Below are 27,046 nucleotides of genomic sequence, written 5' to 3'. Positions count from 1 at the left end.
GCCCACTGCAGAAAACAGGATTATAGTTCCTCAAAGATAGAGATTCATTTACCATAGGATCCAACAGTCCACTTCCATGAATATACACTAAAGAATTACTATATGATTTATGATTCCAATTTTGTGTGTGTGCCCAAAAGAATTGGAAATGACACATCAAAGAAATATTGTGCATACATAATCTTCATAGTACCTGAGACATGGCTTCAGCCAGGTGTCCATCATGGGTAAATGACCCAGCAGAATGTGGTACTGGTTAAGGATCCCCTGTCTTAACATGATCAGAACCAGAGGTATTTCAGAATTGTATTTTCTTCAGTTTTGGAATAATTTCATAGACTTTACCATTGAGATCCTTGAGTGCTGCTTGATGCTCCCAAAAATTTCAGATTTTAGAACATTTGGATTTCTGGAATAAGATATTCAACCTATATAGCCAGTCGGTGTTAAAAAGAAAGAAATTTTGCAGGGCATGGCAGCAAACACCTTTAATCCCAGCACTCGGGAGGCAGAGGCAGGCAGATCTCTGTGAGTTCAAGGCCAGCCTGGTCTACAGAGTGAGTTCCAGAACAGCCAAGGCTGTTACACAGTGAAACAAAAAAAGAAAGAAGGAAGGAAAGAAAGAAAGATATTTTGATATGTGCTACACCATAGATGAACTGTGGAGATTATGAATAAATAAGCCAATTGCAAAAGGGAAATTCTGTGTGATTTCTACTTTGCTGGTATTTTAGAGTGGGGAAAAGGAATATTTAATAGTATATTTAAATAGAATATTTAAAAGTATAGAGTTACTGGTTTTTTATAGATACTTTATAAAGTAAAATGTATGTTCAACCAAAACGCTATTAGAACTGGTAACTGAGAGGTTTTCAAAAAAGAGATTAACTGTCATTTTCTTGTTCACAGGGTTGGAAAGGGTGACGATGCTGTTTTTAGGATTGCATAATGTACGTCAGACATCGATGTTCCCTCGTGACCCCAAACGACTCACACCTTAAAGCCACACTTTTTATTCTCTCCAATAATCTGCTATTCATCAGGTTGTACCTGAGGTACTTAAGATATGCAGGAGAATAACTGTCTTATACTAAAGTGCCACGATTATTTTTTAAGTAGTTCAGTACAAATTAATTTAAGAAAAAAACATTTTAAACTTTAGATATGTTTCAATAGGAAATGCTTGGACATTTTAATGAGACGTTTCTATGTTTTAAAACTATAGGAAATGTTGAGGAGAATTTAAGCAGTTTAAGATTGTATAATTTTTTTCTTTTCTCTATTATGGTGGCCACAGTACTAATATCCTAAATTTTCGGTATTTGAATTTTTAACTCTTGACACTATAAAAAAAGAATTGAAGAAATAACCCAAGATTTTAACATATATAAAATCGGTATGTCATGGAAAATTAGAATATGAGTTCTTAAAAGTTACTGCAGAAATCATGTGAAGCAAGTGAGAACATTGGCTAGAAACAATAACACCTAAACATTGTTAAATTCTGAGGTTGAAATTCAATAAAAACTTAAAGCTAATGATAGTTTTGTGTTACTTCATAGAAATCTGATTTTATGACTGGTTGTTAGCATATATACATTGGGAAAATGAAAAGGAAACTGGCCTTATGTAAATATTAGACATGAAAAGTGATACAGAGCCAAGGGTACATGGCAGCATGTGCCTGGAATCCCAGTGTTAGGAATGTGGGGATGGGAAGGCCAGCAGTTCAAGATCATCCTCTGCTACTTGAGAGTCTGTCTCCAAAGAAAAGAAAGACGTGGGAGAGTAACAGAAACATGCAGCCATGTAAATATCTTTGTGTATATTGGTTGCCTTGAGAGAGAATGCACCAGAATGAACTGGTCTGTCATGGTCACTACACACTGGGCACAGCTCCAGTGTCCTGTTGGCCAAAGCAGGAGTTGATGCTGTGCTCTACTGTAGTGCCATCCCTAGAGTCAAAACATCCATTCTGGGCCGGGCGGTGGTGGCGCACGCCTTTAATCCCAGCACTCGGGAGGCAGAGCCAGGCGGATCTCTGTGAGTTCGAGGCCAGCCTGGGCTACCAAGTGAGTTCCAGGAAAAGGCGCAAAGCTACACAGAGAAACCCTATCTCGAAAAAACCAAAAAAAAAAAAAAAAAAAAAAAAAAAACCATCCATTCTGTAGAAGCTTGATGATGCCAAACACTTCCCACCTGGAAAGGGGTAGCAGTGTACCTTAGCCTAAGACACAACACATGTTCCAGTTAACATTTTCTCTCCTGCCTGTAAAGCTTGTTCTAGAGACAACCAGGGCTTATCAAACTTGTTGGAACCCTGTGCTATAGTTTTGGCTGAGTCCCACTTTACCACAAAGCAAAAACAATACCTTGGGGTCTACAGATCAAGAGCTGACTTTGAGCTAAACTCCTATATGTGCTTTCTCAAGCTTGACCGTAGGTGAATCCAAAGCTCCAAGCCCTCCAACCCAACATGCCCTTTATCCCTTCATCTCCACCTCTTTGGGGATCTCTGCTGAGAGATCCTATAGAGGGAGAAGAGAGAATCTATGTATGTATGTACATGTAAATAGCTGTTGATGTAGATGACATCATAATTGAAACGTAAGTTAGAACACTCCTGCTTTATTAAAAGAGTGATGATAGAACTTTCTGAAGGCTTGGTCAGAGTACCAAGATGCTACTGTACGTTGAGAGGGCGCCAGATGCCTTTGCAAGCAATTTCAAATTGTAGTCAGCATTAAGTAAACTGCAGGGGTTCAGGACACAGAAGTGGAAGGAGTCACTCAGCTCATCATCTTTCGAAGTGAGGGATTCAATTGAGAATTTGTTCATCCTTCCTATTGCTAGTCTGTAGGTCTAGAAGTTCCCAAAGAGTTAACACTTCAGGCCAGGCGGCAGTGGCACACACCTTTAATCCCAGTACTCGGGAAGCAAAGCCAGAAGGATCTCTGAGTTTGAAGCCAGCCTGGTCTACGAGGTGAGATCCAGGACAGGCACTAAAACTACACAGAGAAACCCTGTCTTGAAAAACCAAAAAAAAAAAGTTAACACTTCAATTAGGAGACACGTTGAAGGCTTTGATCTACAACACAGTCAGTAGACTGCTTGTATGAAGCCCTGGTTTGAATCCCCAGCACTGTATAAACCAAGAATTCTGTATGCCTGTAACCAAACATTTAGGGATAGAAGCAGGAAGATCAGAAGTTCAGGACTATCATCAGCTACAGAGGGAGTTTCAGGCCATCCAGAGCTACAACAGATTGTCTCAAAATCAGAGTATTAAAATGTGTTTCCTCTGATTAGCCAGGTGTGGTGATACACATCTTCATATAATTAGTCTCAACACTAAGAAGGTGGAGGCAAGAGCATCTAAAGTTTGATTCCAGCCAGGGCTGCAATCACCAACAAGACCCTGTCTCAAAGGGGGAAATATAGGCTTAACCTCAGAGAAGCTTCTTACAGTGGATGGGAAGTAACACAGACACCCACACCTGGACAAGGTGCAGAGAGGGAGAGATTTTTTGGAGCACTAAATAGCAAATGGGGTGTCTTCACCAAACTCCTCTCTTCAGGGTTCAGGAAGCGAATTGGAAGAGGAGGAGGAAGGACTGTGAGAGCCAGAGGAGTGGATGACACCAAGGAAACACTCTTCTAGACACAGCAGGGCTGATGCACACAGGAATGCAGACAGTATGCATAGGGTCTGCACAGGTTCAAGCCAACAGTCTCAGTGTTTAGAGGGGCAATAGACACAAGCTCCCATCCATCCCTAACCAGGAAGCTATCTCCAACTGACATCCACTTGGAAAGGAAAAACTTTCTCCAGTAGGTTGTTTTGGGCATATTAACCACACAAAAGGGTAGGTCCCATGCCCAGCCGTGATGACCAACTCGAAAGGATCTCGGTATTTTTATAGCATTGCCTTTTTTGGGCATTTTTTGTCTTACTGGTCTTTTGCTTGTATATTATGGTTACCAATTTTGTGTTTTTTTATGGGGCTTTTAAGTCTGTTTGTGTTTTTTTCTTTTTTAATTCTGGTTTGGTTTTTTTGTTGGTTTTCTAAAGAGAAAGAAAGGACATGCAATTTGCTAGGCGGAAAGATTCTGGGAGGAGTTGGATATGTTGTATAAAATTTTTTCTTAATAAAATAATTTTTTATTATATACTTTTTCATTTATTTTACATACCAACCACATTTCCCCTCCCTCCCCTCCTCTCATTCCCTGCCTCCATCTCCCTTCTACACGCTGCCCATCCCCCATCCACTCCTCCATCTCCATTCAGGAAGGGGCAGGCCTCCCATGGCAGTCAACAAAGCCTGGCACATCCAGGTGCAGCAAGACCAAGCTCCTCTGCCTGCATCAAGGTTGGGTGAGGCAACCCAGCATGGGGAATGAGTTCCTAAAAGCCAGCTCAAGCACCAAGGATTGGTCCTGATCCCACTGCTAGGAGCCCCACAAACAGACCAAGCTCTATAACCGTCAGACATGCAGAAGGCCTAGGTCAGTCTCATGCAGACTCCCTAGCAGTTGGTCCAGAATCAGTGAGCTCTCACTAGCTCAGGTCAGCTGTCTCTGTGGGTTCCCCTGTCCCCCTTGACCCCCCCTGGTTCGTACAACCCTTCCTGTCTCTCTTCAATAGGACTCCTGGAGCTTGGCCCAGTGCTTAGCTGTGGCCTCTGCATCTGCTTCCATGAGTTCCTGAATGAAGGCTCTGTGATGACAAGTAGGATAGTCATCAATCTGATTACAGGGGAAGACCAGATCAGGCACCCTTCCCCTTATTGCTAGGAGTCTGATGGGGTCATTCTTGTGGATTCCTGGGAGTTTCCCTGGCACCAGGTTTCTCCCTAATCCCAGAATGCACCCCCATCAAGATAACTCTTTAGCTGGGTGGTGGCACATGCCTTTAATCCCAGCACTTGGGAGGCAGAGCCAGGTGGATCTCTCTGAGTTTGAGGCCAGCCTGGGCTACAGAGTGAATTCCAGGACAGGCTCCAAAGCTACACAGAGAAACCCTGTCTCAAAAAACCTAAAAAATAAAAAAAATAACGCTTGCATTATTCTCCCCATGCATCTTGGGCCCAACCTAATCCCTTATGTTCCCATCCCCTCCCCTCTAGCCACACACCCCCAACTCCCAGTTTTGCTTAAGAGATCTTTTCTATTTCTCCTTCCCAGGGAAATCTGTGTCTGTCTTTGGGCCCTTCTTGTTACCTAGCTTCTCTGGGGCTGTGAATTATGGCCTGGTTATCCTTTGCTTTACATCTAATATCCACCTGTGAGTGAGTACATACCACGTTTGTCTTTGGGTCTGGGTTACCTCGCTCAGGATGATTTTTTTTTCCTAGTTCTTTCCATTTGCCTGTAAATTTCATGATGTCATTTTTTTAACTGCTGAGTAATACTCCATTATGTAAATGTACCACATTTTCTTTAGCCATTCTTCAATTGAGGGGCATCTAGGTTGTTTCCAGGTTCTGGCTATTATAAATAATGCTGCTATGAACATAGTTGGCAAGTGTCCTTGTGGTATGATTGAGCATCCTTTGCGTGTATGCCCAAGAATGATATCACTGGGTCTTGAGGTATGAGAAACAGTCACACCAATTTTTTTATTATCTTTTCATTTATTTTACATACCGACCACATTTCCCCTCCCTCCCCTCCCCCTGTTCCCTCCCCCCATCTCCCTTCTACGCCCCCCCCCATCCACTCCTCCATCTCCATTCAGGAAGGGGCCTCCCATAGCAGTCAACAAAACATGGCACATCCAGTTGCAGCAGGACCAAGCTCCTGTACAAGTTTGTACTCCCACCAGCAGTGGAGGAGTGTTCCCCTTATTCCACATCACCTCCAACATAAGCTGTTATTAGTGGTTTTGATCTTAGACATTCTGACAGGTGTAAGATGGAATCTCTCAGTCATTTTGATTTGCATTTCCCTGATGACTAAGGATGTTGAACAGTTTTTCAAGTGTATCTCGCCCATTTGAGATTCTTCTGTTGAGAATTCTCTGTTTAAATCTGTAGCCCATTTTTTAATTGGAATTATTTGGTATTTTGATATCTAGTTTCTTGAGTTTTTTATGTATTTTAAAGATCAGCCCTCTGACAGATATGAAATTGGTGAAGATCTTTTCCCATTCTGTAGGCTGCTGTTTTGTTTCATTGATGGTGTCCTTTGCCTTACAGAAGTTTCTCAGTTTCAGGGAGTGCCATTTATTGTCGATCTCGGTGTCTGTGCTACTGGTGTTATATTCAGGAAGCAGTCTCCTGTGCCAATGTATTCAAGGCTACTTCCCACTTTCTCTTCTATCAGCTTCAGTGTAACTGGATTTATGTTGAGGTCTTTAATCCACTTGGACTTGAGTTTTGTACAGGGTGATAGATATGGATCTATTTGCATTTTTCTACATGCTGACATCAGTTATGCCAGCACCATTTGTTGAAGATGCTTTCTTTTTCTGTTGTATAATAATGAATATAATAAAGAACTTTAATTCTTTGAAGAAAGAAATTGGAGAAGATACCAGAAAATAGAAAAATCTCCCATGTTCATGAATCAGTAGGATTAACATAGTAAAATTGGCAGTCTTACCAAAAGCAATCACCATCAAAATTCCAACATAATTCTTCATAGACCTCAAATGAACAATACTAAATTTCATATGGAAAAACGAACAACCCAGGATAGCTCAAACAATCCTGTACAATAAAGGAACTTCTGCAAGTATCACCATCCTTGACCTCAAACTCTAATATACCATTATAGTAATAAGAACAGCATGGTATTGGCATAAAAACAGATAGGTGGATCAATGGAATCAAATCAAAGACCCTGACATAAATCCATACACCTATGAATACCTGATTTTTTACAAAGAAGCCAAAATTATACAATGAAATAAAATAATTTTTTGAAGTAATGATATCACATATACCCTGCTATTAACCCCTCCCCATGATACCTTTTTACTTTCTGGTTTATTGGGTACTACAGGTTACATAAAAACATAGATGAGAATGAACATATGGAGATAAGAAAAATGAGGTGGGGAATAAATACTAAGGATATTTGGGAAAGCCATAGGATCACACTATTTATTATTTACCTAAAATGACATAAAATCTGTATAAGTGCATGTATATGCATATACTTATGTAGTTTAAAATATGTCATGCCACTGAGCCATAGACTGTATAACAAAGCCAAATACCAGGCATGAGAAATGGCCTTTGGAGTTTTTGGTCAGAGTGCAAGAGACTCCCAAAACAATATAGGCTAGTGCTGTTTCCGTTTGTTGCTTCCCAGAGGTTGAGGGTTAAGACCTTATTGCTGAAGACAGTTAATTCACAGAAGTTGGATCTGACCTTCCTGAGGACTAGTGTAGTGGTATTTGCTCCGCCCATGACCTTGGGCTATCCAGCCAAAAGAGGTGGTGCTTCTTGCCTGTGTACCTGACCTCTTAAAAGGAAAGAGGGAGGGGTCACGCTGCTCTTCTTGGTGTGATTGGACGCAGGACGGCCAGATGCATTCACCTCCCCAGCAGAATGACTTCAGCTGTTTACTCGGTATTCATGAATGTATTTCCCCAACTTATATCTTAATAAATCCCAATTACCCATTAAACAGGCACCCATGGATTGATCTTAACAAGTGGCACCCACTGTGGGGCATGAACCCAGGACCCTGAGATTAAGAGTCTCATGCTCTACCGACTGGAACCATTCCTTTTTAGAGGTCAGGTACCCAGGCAGGAAGTCAGTACACAGCCAAGAAGCACTGCCTCTTTTGGGCTGGATAGCCCAAGGTCATGGGTGGAGCAAATGCCACTACACTTCCCATTTTTGTCTAAGAAGGTTCTAAACCTAATATAAACTATATACAATAAGAACAATTTTCAAGTATTGTCCAGGAGAAATAAAGGGTAAAGACATAAACGAAAATGGAATTATAACCAACAAGAACAACATCAAGTAAGAAACATACTAAATGTCCAGAACGTAGGTAAATGGCAAATGACAGAGATTACTCTAAAAGCTGTCCTTTCTTGAAGAATCTGAGGCTGGTGGTGATGGCACACGCCTTTAATCCCAGCACTTGGGAGGCAGAGGCAGGTGGATCTCTGTGAGTTTGAGGCCAGTCTGATCTACAGAGTGAGTTCCAGGAAAGGTGCAAAGCTACACAGAGAAACCCTGACTTGAAAAAAAAATCTGAATCTAGTAAGTACCTAATATGTTTTCAGCTAAGATATGAGAGGACTGTAACTGTAACTATCTCTTTTTAATCCCATCGAAGACCTGAAAAGGAAAATAATATTACCTGAATTAACAGGAGAAGTACAAGGAAACAGCTTCCGAGAGATCCAAGAAATGACAGAGACTGCTGGCTGCCTGGACAGCCGACCAATGTTTTCCTGCAATGTTGGGGTATCCATTTATGGCTATAGGCCAGGATATCTGACAGACCAATTTTAGAAGCAGGAATTTTGAAAGACTGTCTTACCCTGTCTTGGCAAGGTTTAGCAGTCACTTTTCCTTGTGTCCTGCTTGTCTGGAAAGGACATCGTGCTTTCTGTCAGCAGGCAGAAGAACTGAGGCAAGGGCAGTTCTTTGCCCAACAGGCCATTTATTGCCAAGAAGAAGACAAACTATAGGGAGTGTCTTCGATGCCCAGCATCCTCTTGGGAGTAGGTTAGTGCTGCCAGGAGCAATTGTGTCTCATGTCAACAGAATTCTAGGTTATTAAAACATTTAAATGCCATATTCTGTAGGTCTATGAAGTGTTTGAAGATTACCTATTCATCTGACATCTATTTTTGTGTATCTAGAAAACCTAACTAACATGACTATAAATATGATAAGCATGGATGACTATTATCCTGTAATTCTTATCAACCTAAATAACTTAAAGACTAAGGTTTCGGGCTGGAGAGATGGCTCAGAGGTTAAGAGCACCGACTGCTCTTCCAGAGGTCCTGAGTTCAATTCCCAGCAACCGCATGGTGGCTCACAACCATCTGTAATGAGATCTGGCGCCCTCTTCTGTATACATAATAAATAAACATCTTTAAAAAAAAAAAAAGACTAAGGTTTCACATATAAGAATAAATAATCTGTAAACAGATGTAAAATATAAAGACAATGACCTCGAATTTGTGACTGGTGTTCCAGAGGGCCCAGGTTTAATTCCCAGGCCATCCAATGTCTGATCACACCAGGATAAAAAAATTAAAAAAAAAAAAAAAAAAAAAAAGGACCCACATGACACCTCTCTCTTTCCTTTTAAGAGGTCAGGTACCCAGGCAAGAAGCATGGCGTCTTTTGGGCTGGATAGCCCAAGGTCATGGGTGGAGCAAACACCACTACATACTAGCTTTCATGGAACCATCAAGTGCTATATGAGCAGCCAATATTCCTACCCTGCTCTGATGCCTTTGAACCACAATAATGACCAGCACAGCAAGATATCTATCCCTCTGCGTGCAATAGTGGCACTCACAGTTTGTCAGTAACAAACAACTGTTCAGCAGCAGGGAAATCACGCCTGGTACTGGAAATCTAGAGAAGTACCTGGGACTAGTGAGGCATAGATCTTTTTTTTTTTTAATTCCAGAATCTTTATTAAGGCAGCATGATAGAAATGGGCCACCAGCCCAAACCTTGTGGCCTAAGGAAAGACCTGTGTCAACAGGGCTTGACCTCTCCAAATAGGCTCTGTCACCTCCAGAGCATCCATCCCTGCTTAAACCCTCTGCTGGAAGATGAGGTGCAGAGCCTCAGGAGAGGAAGGCATGGCCCCATCCCAGGCTGTAGCAGCTCCTGGACCACAAAGCGGTAGCAGAGGGGAAGAAAATAGCAACCGCCAGGGTTACCACCACATGTGGGGTACAGGCCTCACTGTACCCTCTTACAGTTGTATTCAAAGCAATAAATTAAAATGACCACCAGTGCCGGGCGGTGGTGGCGCACGCCTTTAATCCCAGCACTCGGGAGGCAGAGCCAGGCGGATCTCTGTGAGTTCGAGGCCAGCCTGGGCTACCAAGTGAGTTCCAGGAGAGGCGCAAAGCTACACAGAGAAACCCTGTCTCGAAAAACAAAAAAAAAAAAAAAAAAAAAAAATGACCACCAGTACCCCTCAAGACCCTTCAAGCACAGAAGCTAAGCAGGAAACAAAGGTAGAATTTGTAGGTTCTTGCCCCTCTGACCAAGGCCTAGGCTGTTCCCTCTAAGAGCAGCTGGGAGCATGGATTATACGGCAACCATCTATTTGGCTCTTCATGCGTGTCTATCAAGATGCCTGAAGGACCCAATTCCAAATGCATTGCTCCTTTGGAAAGTACTAAGGCATTTTGGCAATTGAGAAGATTAGAGCCCCAGAGAGAGGAGGGACTCAAAAAGGAATGCAGGTGCATGAATTTTACCTGTTTGAATTTCTCTGACCAGCATGGCCCAGAACAGCCAAGCTGGTCAAGTGGGAAGGAGGAGGAGCTGACTGGCCATGCAGAGCCCTCATGGCCAACCAGCACCTTAGTGCACGCTGTGGGGATAGGCAGGACATGGCCCCCCTCTGGCTTCAGATATGGCATGGATTGTTCCAAGAGGAAGGGAGGAGGTGGCAGTGACCCCTCCTCTGCTTGGTGGCCACCTGAGGGGGCCTGTCCCAAGCTACAGGTGGATGACTGTGACATCTGTGGGTGTGCTGGTCTGACTGGGCCCCTGACTGCTAGAGCCCCGGGGGGCTTTGGGCACTGGGCTGGGGGCCGTCTGGGCAGCTTCCCTGAGGCTCTCCCTGAGCGCAGCTTCCATCTGCTCCTGACAGGCCCGTAGGCAGTCCACTTCAGTGCCTGTGATTCCTGCCAGCAACTCTGTGAGCTCATCTCCAGACATAGAACAGGCACTTAGGCCTTGCACTGCAGCCCCAATGCTGCCTGTGGCGATGATGGATGGAGGATATGGCGATCGTGGATGGAGGATACATTGCAAAGGTGTAATCTGTAGTACAGAGGGCCAAACAGGTCTGGGCGTGCTTTTTGACCAAGACCAATCGGTCACTGGGCAGAGAAGGCGGTGCAGAATCAGAGCCAGGAAATCGTGTGCGATCACAGCAGCTAGGTCCCACTTGAGCTTCCCCAGGACCAGCACCTCCCATTCCTGCAACTGCCAGGGACCCACATCTTGGTCCATAGAGGTGCAAAGCTTCTCAATAGTCAGGGGCGTGGTTTCGCGCAGCTTGGAAGCCAGCAACAGGCAAACCGTACCGAGGAGCCTGGAGCTGCGCCTTTCGGGTGGGCATGCAGGACAGGTAGCGATCCAGGTAGTTCATGGCCAGAGGAAAGACATCCTCGCAGCGCTGCTCCTCACACACCTCCAGCATCCAGTACGCCAGCATCTTCCGCATGTGCGGCATGATCTCCTTTTGCACGCACTGGAAGCAGGAGGCTCGCGGCACGTAGCGATCCTCCAGGCGGAGCAAGCTCTGCAGGACACGCGGGTCCCCCAGCAGCCCTCGCAACACAGCAGCTCCATCCTGCGACGGCTCACGGGAGAGAGCAGGAGTGCGTGCTGGCAAGTCCTTGGAGAGGCGAGGCGCACGAGGGAGAGCGCGGGGTGCGGGCGGGGCTGGCGCAGGCTCTGGCCCTGGCACGGTACGGAGAAGCCCCAACCTGCCCGCCCGCCACCCGCGTGCACCGCTCCCCTGAGGCATAGATCTTAGAGAAGAACCCGCTACCACCACTTGTAAGCCAGCATAGTTCCTAACTTCTTCTAAATACTTAATCCTTATGCCCACGCTCACCTCTCGTCAAGGAAACTTCTCTTTGCAACCAATGGAGACCATTACAGAAAACCACAACTGGTCAAAGTGCAGAGAACAACCGTTGGTGAGGTGCCCCCGCTCCAATGGGTACACCTATATAACATAACTCTTGCACCTAAGGCTCAGGGAACTTTGCGAAAGAGGGGATTGGAAAAAAACCTATAAAAAGCTAGAGAACCAGGAAACGGGCTATGGGATTGTGTCTCCTAGAAATGTCAGGAACACTTCACCCATGATACCTCAACATGGCTGCCTAAACAAGGCTTGAACAAGGACACCAGGACACGTGCTAACGTAGAAGAGGGGAGAATCTCTTGGGGCCGCACCTGCTACACAAAGATCTACCGGAAATTAAGGAATGCTGAGTGGGAGAGGCAGTCTTTACCAGGGAGGAGCACACCAATTGTTTATCCAATACTAAATGGTCAGTCTGGAAATCACAAACATAAGCAATACTAAATGGACTCAGGAGTTGTATTTGTATATTTATGTGTCTGCTTGTATGTATGTGGCAACAAAAAGGCCATGAATTCGAGAGGGAGGGAAGGGAAGAGGGGAAATGATGTAATCTTATTTTTACAAAAATTTCATTATTTATTTATTTTAATAATGATAGTGCAGAAAGCTCTTCATGGGGCTGGGAGAGGGCTCAATGAATAACAAAAGCTTGCTGACCAAAGTTCAGTCCTCAGAAACCACGTAACGGTGGAAGGACAGAATTGACTCCACAAAGCTGTTCTCCGTTCCCCCCACACACCGGCACACTTGTGCCCTCCCTCTCAGATGGTAAAACCAAAGAAACAAGAGTGTGGATGGCACACTGTTGAGTCAAAAATTAAGGTCTTGGGAGCCAAGGAGATGGCTCAGTATGTGCTCGCTGTGCAAGCAAAGGTTTCCGAGTTCAATCCCCAGAACTCACACGAAGAACCCAGGTGCGGTACCTCCTGCTTGTAGCTGCAGAAGTGGAAGGCAGAAGCAGGGAGATCACTGGAGATGCTGGCCAGCCAGGCTAGCCTATTTGGTGAGCTCCAGGCCAGGGAGAGATCTCAAAACACAAGGTGACAGCACCTGAGCAACATCAGTCAATTCCTATGTCCTCTACACGTGAGTGCACACAAACATAAAAAGCTGCCATCACACAGTGCTCTTTGGGACTTCCGAAATCAGCACAGGATCATGGGAGTTTTGTTTTGCATTTTACTTAATGACTTCAGAGTAATTTGCATTCAGATCAGAAAAAAAAAAAATTTGGTCGGGCGGTAGTGGCGCACGCCTTTAATCCCAGCACTCGGGAGGCAGAGCCAGGCGGATCTCTGTGAGTTCGAGGCCAGCCTGGGCTACTAAGTGAGTTCCAGGAAAGGCGCAAAGCTACACAGAGAAACCCTGTCTCGAAAAACCAAAAAAAAAAAAAAAAAAAAAAAAAAAAAATTCGTACATGGTCCCATCCATAGTGCTCATAAATGCATCTTTTCCTGATCCGGTGATAAACACCAGCCTGCCATTCCATGCCTGAATCTCCTGGGGCTGTAACATGATGATCAACCTGTTGTGCCTGTGTGGCCTGCCCTATCTGCACGTGAAGGTACAAATATCTTTTATGTCTGAGAGAGTGGGATGTGAGGCTCTCCTTTTGGGGGTGGGTGTTTGGTTGGTTGGTTGGTTGGTGTTTTTGAGACAAAGCCTCTATCATAGCCCTGGCTGTCCTGGAGACCAGGCTGACCTCAACCTCAGAGAGATCCTTTTGCCTCTGCCTCCCCAGTGCTGGGATTAAAGGTGTTCTCCACCACACCTGATCTTCAGAGGTCTTCCTTTTCCATCTTAAGCCAAGGAAAGATGGGTTTTATCTCAGAAAACTATGTAATGATTGAGCTTACTCTGTAACAGAAACAGTCAACCCATGGAGGCTCTGAACTTCAGGCAATTAATTTTTATTTTTTAACTAGCTTTTTATTTTTATATGGTTTAAAGAATTCCAGGCATGCCGGGCGGTGGTGGCGCACGCCTTTAATCCCAGCACTCGGGAAGCAGAGGCAGGCGGATCTCTGTGAGTTTGAGGCCAGCCTGGTCTACAAAGTGAGTTCCAGGAAAGGCGCAAAGCTACACAGAGAAACCCTGTCTCGAAAAAAAAACAAACAAACAAAAGAAGAAGAAGAATTCCAGGCATGAATATTGTATTTACATCATTTCCACTCCTTCCTCTCCTCCTGTTCCTCTAGTTAAGATTTCATGAGTGCAGCTATCTCCCTGTCACATATAGAAGACTCTCCCAGCAGATGTCCTGGTCATCTGGCTTGTAACAGTCTCTCTTCCTCTTCCATGATGTTCCCTGAGCCTTACAACAATGGAGTGGTTGTTTTGTAGATGTACAGACTGGGCATGGACATCTCATGGTCAGCTGTTCTCTGCATTTTGACTAGTTGGGATACTGTCTCTGTCTACTGCAAAAGAAGCTTCTTTGATGAGAACTGAGGGCTACACTTATCCACAGATAGAAGGATAGGTACTTAGAATGCAGTTGGGATTTCTTTTCTTTTCTTTTCCCCCTTTGAGACAGGGTTTCTCTGTGTAGTTTTGGAGCCTGTCCTGGATCTCGCTCTGTAGACCAGGCTGGCCTCGAACTCACAAAGATCCACCTGCCTCTGCCTCCCAAGTGCTGGGATTAAAGGTGTGTGCCACCGCTGCCCAGCTGCAGTTGGGAGTTCATACTGGTTTAGAAAAATGACAGCAGTAGATTCTCCTCTAATCTGTGACATCACCAGTCACAAATAGATGCCTAGGGTTCCGGTACCAAGCATGAATTCTCTCCCTGTTGTGTGACCCTTAAGTCCAATTAGATGTCTGTTGGTTACCCGAAAGATAGATGTGCTATTGTAACACCCTTGGGAATATCTTACAATGCTGGTCATTGTCATGATTCACAAACTTTAGATTATTAATTGCTTTTCTCCCTTGGCAGCTTGCATACAGAGAGTGTCCTCAGGGAGGAGGCTTCCAGGTCAGTTCTAGCTTAATTTCTTTCTTTTTTTTTAAATTTATTTGTTCTTTGAAACATTCATACATACGCACAATGATTTAATTTTTTTACTTTAAACATAATTTTTTATTGATTTGGAAATTTCACATCGTGAACCACAGTCCCACTCATCTCCCAGTTCCTCCATATCTGCCTCTCACCCCTGCAGTATGCTCCCCCAAATTAATTAAAAACAAAACAAAATGCCGGGCGGTGGTGGCGCATGCCTTTGATCCCAGTGCTCGGGAGGCAGAGGCAGGCGGATCTCTGTGAGTTCGAGGCCAGCCTGGTCTACAGAGTGAGTTCCAAGACAGCCAGAGCTGCACAACACAGTGATAACCTGTCTTAAAAAAAAAGAAAGAAAGAAAAACAGGATTTGTATCCACAAATGAGACCATTCCAAGTTTAATTTTCTGGGGTTAGATTATCAGACTCAGTATAACATTTTCTTTTTGGAGGGGACAGAATTTCACTGTGTAGTCCTAGCTGGCCTGGAACTTTATCAAAAAGAAAAAAAAAAAAGAAAACACACACACAGAGTGATGGCTAATCTTGACTGTCAACTTGTCTACTTCTAGAATCAACTAAAACCCAAACAGCTGGGCACACCTATGAAGGATTTTCTTGACTGGATCCTGTGAGGTGAGGAGACCTACCTTAAATCTGGATCATTTGTAATCAGAAAACCTACCCAAAGACAGTCACAACCCTTTAATTCCAGCACTTAGGAGGCAGGGGCAGGCCACTGTCTAAGTTAGAGGTCGGCCTGGTCTTCAGAGCAAATTCTAGGACAGCCAGATTTACACAGAGGAACCCTGAAAAAAATATGGCCCACCCTAAATGGACCACACCTTTTTGTTTGTTTGTTTGTTTGTTTGTTTTTGAGACAGGGCTTCTCTGTGTAGTTTTGGTGCCTGTCCTGGATCTCATTCTGTAGACCAGGCTGGCCTTAAACTCACAGAGATTGGCCTGGCTCTGCCTCCTGAGTGCTGGGATTAAAGGCTTGCACCACCACTGCACAGCTGGACCACACCTTCTGATGGCAGCCTACCTAAAATGACACAGAAGAAGGAAGCCTTTTGATTTTGACCTGCTTGCACTCATTTTCATTGGCAAGTTTATCTGTCCTGCTGCTGAGGCATTACTTTAATGATCTTAGAACCCTTTTCTTCAGGATTCCAACATACAATGAAGACCAGCCTAGACATCAGTAGTTCGGTTGTAGACTGAACAACTACTGGATTCCACTGCTGACCCAGCTGGACCACAGCCTGTACACTACTCTTAATAAATCATAGATATCATTCTATCCGTTTTGTACCGCTAGAAATCCCCAATACTCACACAGTGATGGCTACATTTGGAATTGTGAAGGACTGAGGCGTACGAGGCTTCAAGGCTTTAACATCCTTTAGTTAGATAATACCTTCAGTTGCAGATCTCTGTAATATATAACTTAATAGTTATCTTAGTTAGGGTTTCTATTGCTGCAACAAGACACTGTGACCAAAAAGCAAGTTGGGGAGGAAAGGGTTTATTTGGCTTACACTTCAGCATTGCTGTTCATCACTGAAGGAAGTCAGGATAGGAACTCAAAAAGGGCAGAATCCCGGGGGCAGGAGCTGATACAGAGGCCATGGAAGGTTGCTGCTTACTGGTTTGTTTCCCATGGCTTGCTCAGCTGCTTTCTTATAGAACCCAGGACCAACAGCCCAGGGATAGTATCACTCACCATGGGCTGAGCCCTCCCCTTTGATCACTAAATGAAAAAAAAAAAAAAAGCCTTACACCTGGATCTCATGGAAGCATTTCCTCAACTGAGACCCCTTCCTCTGATGACTCTAGCTTGTGTCAAGTTGACATACAAAACCGGCCAGTACAATAGTATTAAAATATTAACTTGATCTCCCCAGGCTGGCATTAATTTTAACACCCTGTAAGCCTCAAAAGGATTTTTTTTAAAGATTTATTTATTTATTATGTATACAGTGTTCTGTCTGCATGTATGCCTGCAGACCAGAAGAGGGCACCAGATCTCATTACAGATGTTTGTGAGCCACCATGTGGTTGCTGGGAATTGAACTCAGGACCTCTGGAAGAGCATTCAGTGCTCTTAACCTCTGAACCATCTCTCCAGCCCCTAAAAGGATATTTTAAATATGTTTGTTTGCTTATTTTGGTTCAGGTTTACTGCGTCCTGAAGGCCCAGAAAAAAAGGAACTGGTGAAAGACAGCTTCAGGTCATCAACACCAGCGTATCAAAGGGCTGGCGATGTGACTTATTTAATAGCACGCTAACCCTTGTCTAGCACTCAGGAAGCTCTGGGTTCAGTCCCAATGTGATGGTCCCATCAGGAATTCAAGACCAAGCCTGGGCTACATGAGACCCTATCTCAGTGAAAATCAACAATGTCCAATGTTTTGCAGATTTTACTGTGGCAGGAGGACCCGGAAGCTATGCCTCCTCCTTCAGCAGAATTTATCTGTCGTTGGCTTGTGTGTGTGCGTGTGCATGCTGGTGTCCACAGAAGGCAGCGGAGGGTATCAAATCCCTTGGTGCTGGAGTGACAGGTGGTGAACTGTCTGATGTAGGTGCTGAGAGGCCAACCTGGTCCTCTGCAGAACAGTTCTCTTGATCTCTGAGCATCTCTCTAGTCCTCCATCTGACTTTGAGAGGGCTCTCTCCTGAGGTTTGTTTCCAGTTCATTTCCCCCAGCTAGACAGTCAGTTCAGAGAGGCTTAACCGAGTGATTTTTCCTCTTTCCCAGTGCCTTATTCTTACCCCTGAATACTATAAAACTATCTAAAAAACATAAAAACATGAAAAAAAATGTATTCCTTCTTTGGAGTCCCACTCTTCAAATTGTTTTTTTGTTTGTTTCTTTTTAAGATTTATTTATTATGCACACAGTGTTCTGCTTGAACGCCAGAAGAGGGCACCAGATCTCATTACAGATGGTTATGAGCCACCCTGTGGTTGCTGGGAATTGAACTCAGGACCTCTGGAAGAACAGCCAGTGCTCTTAACCTCTGAGCCATCTCTCCAGTCCCGAATTGTTTTTCTTTACTTAGTAAATAAGCTCTGGAGAAAAAGAGGGAGGGAGGGAGAGTAGAGAGAGATAGAAAGGAAGGAAGGAAAGAAACGAAAAAAAAAAAAAAAGGTTAAAAATCCACCACGACGCAGACGCAAACAACTACCCAGCTCCACAAACCAAAACAACCTGAGGGTGGGCGAGACGACATTGCGCATGCGCAAAAAGCACCACCGAGTCTGCATTTGGCGCGAAATTCGCGTGTGGTGGGCGGGGCTCTGGACGGAACCGCCATTGATTGGACAGGTTTGGCGCGAAGTACCCCCAGCTCCTGCTCCATGATTGGCTGGGGCGGGGGGGCGGGGCTTGGCGGAGGCGCGCGCGGAGCGGCAGCGCGGAAGGAGCACCGCGTGAAGCCTGCGCCCGGGTGGTCCCTCCTCTGCCGCGGCCTCCCTTCCGCGGTGGTCTTCCCTCCGCGGTTCGCACTCTCAGCGCTGCCATGGACCTCGCGGCGGCCGCCGAGCCCGGCGCCGGAAGCCAGCACCCGGAGGTGCGCGACGAGGTGGCCGAGAAGTGCCAGAAGCTGTTCCTAGACTTCCTGGAAGAGTGAGTGGCCTCCGGGGGCTGGAGGGCCTGGCGGAGCCTGGGGGCCCCCGGGTGTTCGGGGTCCGGGAAGGATGGAGCCGGTCCGGACCGGAATCCAAAGCCGCGTCGAGCCCATTTCCCCACCCTAGTGCCTCCCTGCGCCGTGCTTTGCTTCTTTCTCTTTGCTTTTTCCGAGACAAGGTCTCCTCGAACTCAGTGTAGCCAGAGATGATTTTGAACTAGCGCTCTTCCTGCCGCCACGCCGCGAGTGCTGGATGACAGAGGGGCATCGCCATGCCCGGCGGATGCGATGCTGGGAGCCGAACCCAGCCCTGCCGTTTTATTTCAGCGCTCACGTCACAGCCCAGTGAGGCCAGGGTTTGAGGGGGGGGGACCCGTGACCTCTAGGGTAGGGTTGAGCACACAGCCAGGTACTGACTGCTTGTAGAGCTTGCGGTGCTGCGAGCCTGGGACACCCCGTGTTGGAGAAAGTTCTAGCAGGAGCCTGTGGCTGGATAACTGCACGATGGGGTGAGTTCTGCCCTGTTTGATGAAAGAATTGTTCGGGACATCCGCCTCCCTCCGTTTCTCCTCTTCCCTGCCATCCCTTAGGGTCCTGGACTCCTAGCTTCCACCCCTTGGTTTATTTACATCATGCAGCAGGTACATACTAGTGCGTTCCTTACTCTTCTGCCTCGAGTATGGAGTGCACACACATTGACTTGGCTTACAAAATTCTTGTTATTATTTATTTAGTATGCCAGTATGTAACAAAAACTTACTGTTTTGACTTTTTGGAGGTGTGTGCAAAAGGTAGCATCCTGAAGTGCATTTCAGCCTGTTGTATCCCTATCATCCCTGTTGGAAACTCATCTTTCCACACAAACTCTACCTGTTAAACAGTTTCATGCGCCCCTTTCCTAGCCTACTGACAACTGCCACGGTTACATCCCTGAATTGGATGATTATAGATGCCTTGTATACGTAGTGTGCGGGGCTAATTTTGCTAGACACCTTATTGTAGTCAGAGGTTTCTTTGTAAGGCAGAGTAAAATTACATGGCATGTATATACCTACCACATATTGCTAACCCATTCATCTTCCTGTTGGCTACTTGAATTATACTGCTGTCTTAGGAAATTCTGCTATACTTAAAACTGATTTAAAAAATTCATTTTCCTACTTTTGATAATGTTCTTGGTGCAGTCAGTACAACTGCTCGTACTTCACAACCCAACTCAAGACTCTTGGAAAGTATAAACCAGTGGTTCTCAACCTGTGGGTCTCAACACCTTGGGAGGAGCATAATCAGATTACGATTCATACCAGTGGCGAAATTACCGTTATGAAGTAGCAGTGAAATAACTGTATGGTTGGGGGTCACCACAGCATGAGGAACTGTATTAAACGGTGGCAGCCTTAGGAAGGTTAAGAACCACTGCTATAAACCCTTGAGGCAGTAGGCAGTAGCTGCTTCTTCCCTTGTGAGGGCAGTAAGCCTGTTTTCCAGGGGCTTCCTCCTGTCGGCTCTGGCATTCTCAGCCCTCTAGCCATCCTACCACCTCAACCAAGGTATTGAAAAGGTTCTGCAGATAATAAAAGTGCCTTCACTGGGTGATGGGGCACACCTCTAATCACCAGAGACAGGCGGATCTCAGAGTGGAAGGCCAGCCTGGTCTACAGAGCAAGTTCCAGGACAGCCAGGGCTACACAGAGAAACCTTCCCTGTCTCAAAAAACAAAACAAAAAAGAAGCGCCTTTACCTTTGCTCGGTAGCTAAGTGTTGAAGCTAAGCATAAACGAAGACTTTGTTTTTAAAAATCAGCTTCCTTTCACAAAAGCAGCTTTGTTTTTGTTTACAGAATAAAGTCTACTTTTTTCTTTTTTAATTTTTGTTTTGTTTTTCGAGACAGGCTTTCTGTCTGTAGCCCTGGCTGTCTAGAACTCACTCTGTAGACCAGGCTGGCCTCAAACTCAGAAATCCACCTGTCTCTGCATCCCAAGGGTTGGGACTAAAGGTGTGCACCACCACCACCCAGCTACTTCTAAATTTTCTATTACAGTTTCATTCTCCAAAACCACCATCAGTTACCATAGGTGGTTAAATCATCCACTTTGTTTTTGGTTGCCTGTTTGTTTTCTTAATGTGTTGGGGAAGGAACCCAGGGCCTTATACATGCTAGACAAGCATTCTGCCACTGAACTATATCTCCAGCATCACCCCCTTTTATTTATTTACTTGACAGGGTCTTACTGTGTTGCCATGGCTGTCTGGAATTGACAGAAATCATTCTGTGTGCTGGGATTAAAGGAGTACACCACTGCACACCGCTCCCTAGGCCTTTTTTGACTTTTTTATTTTGAAAAAAAGTTCCCTCTACGTTGCCCAGATGATCCTTGAACTTCCAGTTTTCTACCTTTAGCCTCTCCAGTAATTAGTATTACAGGCCTGCACCACCAAGCCCAGCCACTTGTTTTTTTTTTTTTATAAATTTAACTTTTAATGACTTGCAGGGAAGAATTCCAATGCCACCTCTTACATATTTGAATCTTTATTATAGATATTCCTTTATGCATAATTGGCTTATTTTTCTGGCACTTCTCATCAATAGAAACATTCTTTATTGTTTGTGTCTTGTCTCCTAAGAATGCTAACCCAGCCTTTTCTGTGCCTTTAGGTATCACATGTAATGCTTTATACTTGGATATGTCTAAAATAAACATTTTAGAAGAATTTGAGCCTGATGTAGTTAGAAGAGAAATTAATTTTGCTCAAAACAAAACCTGATCTACATAGTATGTGAAAAGAGCAGAAAATAAATCTGTATGATAGCCTACTTTGCCTTTGGTTGGGACATCACCATCACTTCATGTGTTTACATTTTCTTGCAGTAATACCTCATTTCTATGCGTAGTGTTGTTTGTTTTGCTTGCTTTAAGATTTTTTTTTGTGATATTGGAGATTAGATCTAAGGCTTCATGCGTGCTGGGCAAGCACTCTAGCACTGAACTATGTTCCTGATCTCTTTATTCTGCTTCTTAAATTATGATTAATAGAAATTTAATACTTGGATTTTTAAACTCTGTTTCTTAACTGTCTGATCTTAATTACACATAACAATAATTTAAAAAACCTGTTGTTTAGAAAATGTTAAATCATCCAGGAGGTCAGGTGTATCTCTGGGAGCCAGTCTGGTCCACAGAGCGAGTTCCAGGACAGCCAGGACTATGCACAGAAACCTTGTCTTGGAAAAAAAAAAAGTTTAGAAAAGTAAATAATTTGCCCCAAGTCCTGGAAATACTGAATGTGGACATCTCTGATCCTAAAGCTGATGCCCATTAACCAATATACCAAGTTAGCTACTGTCTGGATTCTTTTTTTTACTGCCTTGTTCCTCGGTTTAATGTGACTTTGTATCTGCAGGTTCCAGGGTAGTGATGGAGAAATTAAATACTTGCAGTTTGCAGAGGAGCTGATTCGTCCTGAGAGAAACACGCTGGTTGTGAGTTTTGCAGACCTGGAACAGTTTAACCAACAACTTTCTACCACCATTCAGGAAGAGTTCTATAGGTAAGAGCGTGCTCATTTCTCCCTTGAAAAGACATGAAGCCTGAGAAGCCAACTTCTTGCCTGGATGTGTTCCTTTGTAAGGAAGAAGGGCAGCGTCACAATCACTTCCTTCTAAGGAGAGGCCCTTTGGTATAAGTGGTCCTGTTAATGCTAGTGTGTCTTTAACATAGGCCTCTGTGGAGCTGGGTTTCCTCATATCAGATGTTTAAAAAACAGTTACTTTATATAGTTTTCCCAAAGAAGAAAATGCTCACTTGGTGTCATGCAGCTGTTCTATTATGCGCTCGCTCTAGCACTCTCTCTCTCATAGCCCTGGCTATCCTGGAACTCGCTCTGTAGACCAGGCTCACCTTGAACTCATAGAAATCCACCTGCCTCTACCTCCCAAGTGCTGGGATTAAAGATGTGCACTGCCGCGGCCCCGCTATTGCTTTCTCATTGTATTTGGTCTTTACCTATCCTGTCTCACTCCTGGAGTAGGTACTTGGAGTAACTGTCTACTAAGTCCTGGTTTTGCACCACGGACATTACTTTTTCAGATAGGGTCTCACCATGGTTGCTGCCCAGGTTGACCCTGAACTCATGGCTGGAGATCTTGCCTCAGCTTCCTGAATAGCTGAAATCACAAGCATACACCACTCATACCTACTTAAGGGGTCTTTATAGCAATAATGTTGTATTTGTTTTGTTAAAAGTTTTTGGGCGGTGGTGGCACACACCTTTAATCCCAGCACTCGGGAGGCAGAGCCAGGTGGATCTCTGTCTCTTTTAAAGTTTTTTGTTGTTGTTGTTTTGTTTTATTTTTCGAGACAGGATTTTTCTGTGAAACAGTCCTGGCTATCCTAGAACTCACATGTAGACCAGGCTGGCCTCGAACTCAGAGAGATCCACCTGCCTCTGCCTCCCAAGTGCTGGGATTAAAGGAGTGTGTTACTACTGCCTGGTCTTGTTTTTGTTTTAAGACAAGGTTTTATTATACCCTGGTTGGTCTTGAACTTGTTTTGTAGGCCAAGCTGACCTCAAACTCAGATCTCCCTGTCTCTGCCTCCCAAGTACTGGGGTCACATTCCAGCATAGCTTCAGTGTTTCAGGGGTAGAAATAACTTGAGCTCATTTTGTTTTTAACTATGTATGACAAAAAGACAGCTTTGTTGCTGGGCGGTGGTGGCTCACACCTTTAATCCCAGCACTTGGGAGGCAGAGACAGGTGGATCTCTGTGAGTTTAAGGCCAGCCTGGTCTACAAAGAGTTCCAGGACAGCCAGAGCTGTTATAGAGAAACCCTGTCTCAAAAAACAAAACAAAACAACAGCTTTGTCCACAAATAATGATCTACTTTGTTCTAAATAAGTGCTTGGATAAATACGGATTTTTGTCAATAGTTACAAAAGAGAAGGCACAGATTAGGAGACATGGCCCTGTTTTCCTGGTGGATTGGGAGTTGGGGGAGTCTGAAGTACTTTAGTCAGAGCTGACTGAAGAACACTTGAAGGGGACCTGGGCAGATGCTCCATGGGTGAAAGTGCTTGCTGTACAGCATTAGGGTCGGAGTTTTTCCCTGGTGCCCACATAAACTAGAGCGGTGGTTAATAAATACCTGGGACCCCAAGGCTGGGGAACGGAGAAGGCGATCCCGGTGCTTGCTGGCTAGCCAGTCTAGCTAATCAGTGAGAGACCATGTGTAAAACAGGATGCGGGAAGACACCTAGTGCTGCTCTCTGGCTTCAGATGTTTTGTGGTGCGCATACCCATATACACAGCAGCAGGGTTTATTACAGAAGCAAGCAGCTGTCTTTGTGACCACGTGGGATGCTGTCGTCTCCAAGCTGATAGACATGGAAAAGAAGGCAGGCTTAGTAGTAAGAGTCGGCTGTCACTGGTCTGTCTGTTTTTCAGAGTCTACCCTTACCTGTGTCGAGCCTTGAAGACCTTTGTGAAAGACCGAAAGGAGATCCCTTTCGCCAAGGATTTTTATGTTGCCTTCCAAGACCTGCCTACTAGACACAAGTAAGGAAGGAATCTTTTGGGGGTGAAAGGATCTGTCATATCAGTACCACTTACTGGGCACTCAGAAATGGCTAACAGCTGGCTTTGTAGTATACAGACCACTCTGACTTTGCTGGGTCTCAGTGTTCTCATCTGTCATGTCTTTTTTTTTTTTTTTTTTTTAATCTTTTTTTGGGGTTTGTTGTTGCCTTTTTAAAAATTTTTTAAAATGATTTATTTATTTGCATTGGTGTGTCTGTGTAAGGGTGTTGGATCCCCTGGGACTAGAATTACAGATAGTTGTAAGCTGCCGTGTGGGTACTGGGAATTGAACCCAGGTCTTCTAGAAGAGCAGCCAGTGCTCTTAACCACTGAGCCGTCTCTCCAGCCCCCTGTCATGTCTTTTGTTTTGAGTTTTCTACTTAAGTCAAAAGACAGATTTGTTGCTGTAAATATTTTTATAAAGGTCAAGCCTTGAGCTGTGTAGCTCATGCTGGCTTCAAACTGCCAATCATCCAGTCTCTTTGCATGTGCTGCTACACCCAGTTCAGATCGGCATTTTGAAGTGTTTAAACCTATTACCCAGAAAATTTAGATTGGAGAAACTTGTTTTCCCATGGAGATAGGACGGGCAGTATGAAGTGAGGCAGACACTCAGTATTGTCATTTTTAAGGCACCTTTTAGGTAAACTGGGAAACAGGATTTGCTGAGGGGGGATTTGAGAAGTAAGCATAGTTTGCAGAAATTCATGAATAAGGCCAATAATTGGCACATGCCTAATCCCAGCACTCAGGAATCAGAGACATGTGATCTCTTTTGTGTTCAAGACCAGATGGTCTACATAGTGAGTTCCAAGTCAGCCAGAGATATATAGTGAAAGCCTATTTCAAAAAAAGAAAAGGAAAAAGTAAAAGAAATTAATAAATTTTAGGGCTTTAATGAATATAGAGTCTCAGTATGTAGACCCACTGGCCTTGAACTTATAGTGATTGATTTTTACAGAAATTGACTGTTTCTGTTTCCCTAAGTACTGGAATTAAAGGCATATACCAGTGGGGTTCAGAGAGATGATTCAAAGGTTAAGAGCACTGACTGCTCTTCCAGAGGATCAGGTTCAGTTCTCAGAACCCACATGACAGCTCAAAGCTGTCTGTAACTCTAGTTCCAGGGCATCCAGTGTAGTGTGTGTGTGTGTTCATGAATCCCAAGCGTGTACAGTACCGAAAGAGTGCTAGATTCCCCTCGAGTGAGTTACGTGTTGTGAACTGCCTGACATGGGTGCTTAGGAACTGAACTCAGATCTTCTGGAAGAGCACCAAGTACTCTTAACCACTGAGTTCTTCAGTCCTGAAACAGTATTTTTCACTGAGCCTGAGATGGCCTTGCTGGTTCACCCCTTTAGTGACATGCTGTGGTTTTAGATGCATGTCAAGGCACCTAGCTTTTTTATTTCTTCAGTCTTTTTATCTTTCGTATTTGTATTTATTTATTTAGGTTTTTTGGGACAGAGTTTATGTCTAGCTGTCCTGGAACTCACTCTGTAGATCGGGCTGGCCTCAAACCCAAATATCCAACTGCCTCTGTCTCCTGAGTGCTGGGACTAAAGGTGTTTGCCAACACTGCCCAGCTCATTTTTATTTTTGTTATGAATTACATTAGCAGTGGGCCTACTGACCAAACCGTTCTTTTAGGAGATTCTATGGGATAATTTGTCTCCATTCTTCTAAAGCATGTTTATCATTAATCACTCCTAATAAAAACAGAAATTATGGAATGGAGAGATGGCTCAGCAGGTAAGAGTGTGAACTGCTATTTGCAGAGGACCTGAATTTGGTGTCCAACACTAGTATCAGGAGGCTTACAACTGCCTTTAACTCTAGGAGGATTTAGTGTCCCTGGCCTTTGAAAGCACTTGCCCTCACATGCACATACCCACCAGAGACACACTTATACATAATTTTAAAAACTTAAAGAAAAACTTAGGTTTCCTACACTAAGAAAATGGCAAGTGGAAGCAGACTAGGGTTGTAGCTCAGTGTTAGGTCCTAGTTCAGTCCACAGAACTGAAGAAAAAGAAAGATGGATATTTATTAACGTGACTCTTGTCTTCAAACAGGATTCGTGAGCTCACGTCATCCAGGATCGGGCTGCTCACCCGCATCAGTGGGCAGGTGGTGCGCACTCACCCCGTTCACCCTGAGCTCGTGAGTGGGACCTTCCTGTGCCTGGACTGTCAAACAGTGATCAAGGACGTAGAACAGCAGTTCAAATACACACAGCCGAATATCTGCCGAAATCCAGTGTGTGCCAACAGGAAGAGGTTCCTGCTAGACACTAATAAATCAAGATTTGTTGATTTCCAAAAGGTATTTACTTCTGTTTAGGTCAGATTCATATATATATAAGTATTAGACAAATAGTACAGTAGATCAGATTCACCACTCGTAATTTTTTTTGTTCTTTGTGGTAACTCAATTTAGATGTCAGTTTTTAAGGAATTTGTGTAAGTATTAGAGTTTTTCTCCCTTTCCATAAAGTTTATTGCTGCATTATCAGCAAGTTTTATTCCTGAAGATGCTCTAATTTCTGTGAGGAGGGACTACGACTGTTTCAGAAGAACTGGAGATGGAGAAGTAACCAAAATCTGAATATTCACATACCCGTGGGGTATTCGCAAAGGGATTCTAGGAAAGTACAACAGTGTGTTCTTCTATAAATTTTCATCTCAACTTGAATGTACCATAAGTGTCCCTCTCGAGGACCTTTCAGAGCGAGATTCAAAGTTACAAGAGCCAGGCTTGGTTGTGCACTTCTTTAGACCCAGCACTTGGGGGCAGTGGTAGGTAGATCTTTGAGGCCAGCCTGGTCTACATAGCAGCTTCAGGATAGCCAGAGCTCCATAAATAGAGAAAGAAAAAAATGACTTCTTGTCCATTGCAGGTCATCCTGTAACAATTGTCTCTACAGTGTTAGCAGATTAGCAAGAATAAAGGAGAGTGTTCTGTGAGGTAGAAGTGATACATAGTCTTAGGT

At 44.3% G+C, this 27,046-nt stretch overlaps 2 protein-coding genes and 1 pseudogene across 3 annotated transcripts in view; 2 read left to right on the top strand and 1 right to left on the bottom strand.

Moving 5' to 3' along the window:
- Dars1 (aspartyl-tRNA synthetase 1) overlaps positions 1-1,538 on the top strand; it is a 54,010-nt gene extending 52,472 nt beyond the window's left edge. Inside the window, exon 16 of the mRNA XM_052736825.1 lies at positions 910-1,538. Coding sequence (XP_052592785.1) covers positions 910-1,001 — 92 coding nt within the window. The 3' untranslated portion in view covers positions 1,002-1,538. The remainder of the gene's footprint in view (positions 1-909) is intronic.
- An 8,608-nt stretch (positions 1,539-10,146) lies between these two features.
- Positions 10,147-12,335, bottom strand: LOC128109368 (G1/S-specific cyclin-D3-like; annotated as a pseudogene).
- Positions 12,336-18,244: 5,909 nt separating this feature from the next.
- The window catches only part of Mcm6 (minichromosome maintenance complex component 6), a 28,647-nt gene continuing 19,845 nt past the window's right edge, over positions 18,245-27,046 (top strand). The window contains exons 1-4 of one of the 2 annotated variants that reach the window (XM_052736823.1): positions 18,245-18,477; positions 21,881-22,027; positions 23,923-24,033; positions 26,130-26,379. In XM_052736823.1, the coding sequence (XP_052592783.1) occupies positions 18,371-18,477; positions 21,881-22,027; positions 23,923-24,033; positions 26,130-26,379 (615 nt within the window). In that variant the 5' untranslated portion in view covers positions 18,245-18,370. Of the gene's footprint in view, positions 18,478-18,530; positions 18,988-21,880; positions 22,028-23,922; positions 24,034-26,129; positions 26,380-27,046 lie in introns of those variants that run through there. The other variant, XM_052736824.1, reaches the window with a different exon arrangement.

The sequence above is a fragment of the Peromyscus californicus genome, unplaced genomic scaffold (assembly GCF_007827085.1).
Source record: "Peromyscus californicus insignis strain IS unplaced genomic scaffold, ASM782708v3 Scaffold_14__1_contigs__length_90479793_seg_2, whole genome shotgun sequence".
Taxonomy (NCBI): Eukaryota; Metazoa; Chordata; class Mammalia; order Rodentia; family Cricetidae; genus Peromyscus; species Peromyscus californicus.
This window is presented reverse-complemented; position numbering and strand designations above follow the sequence as displayed.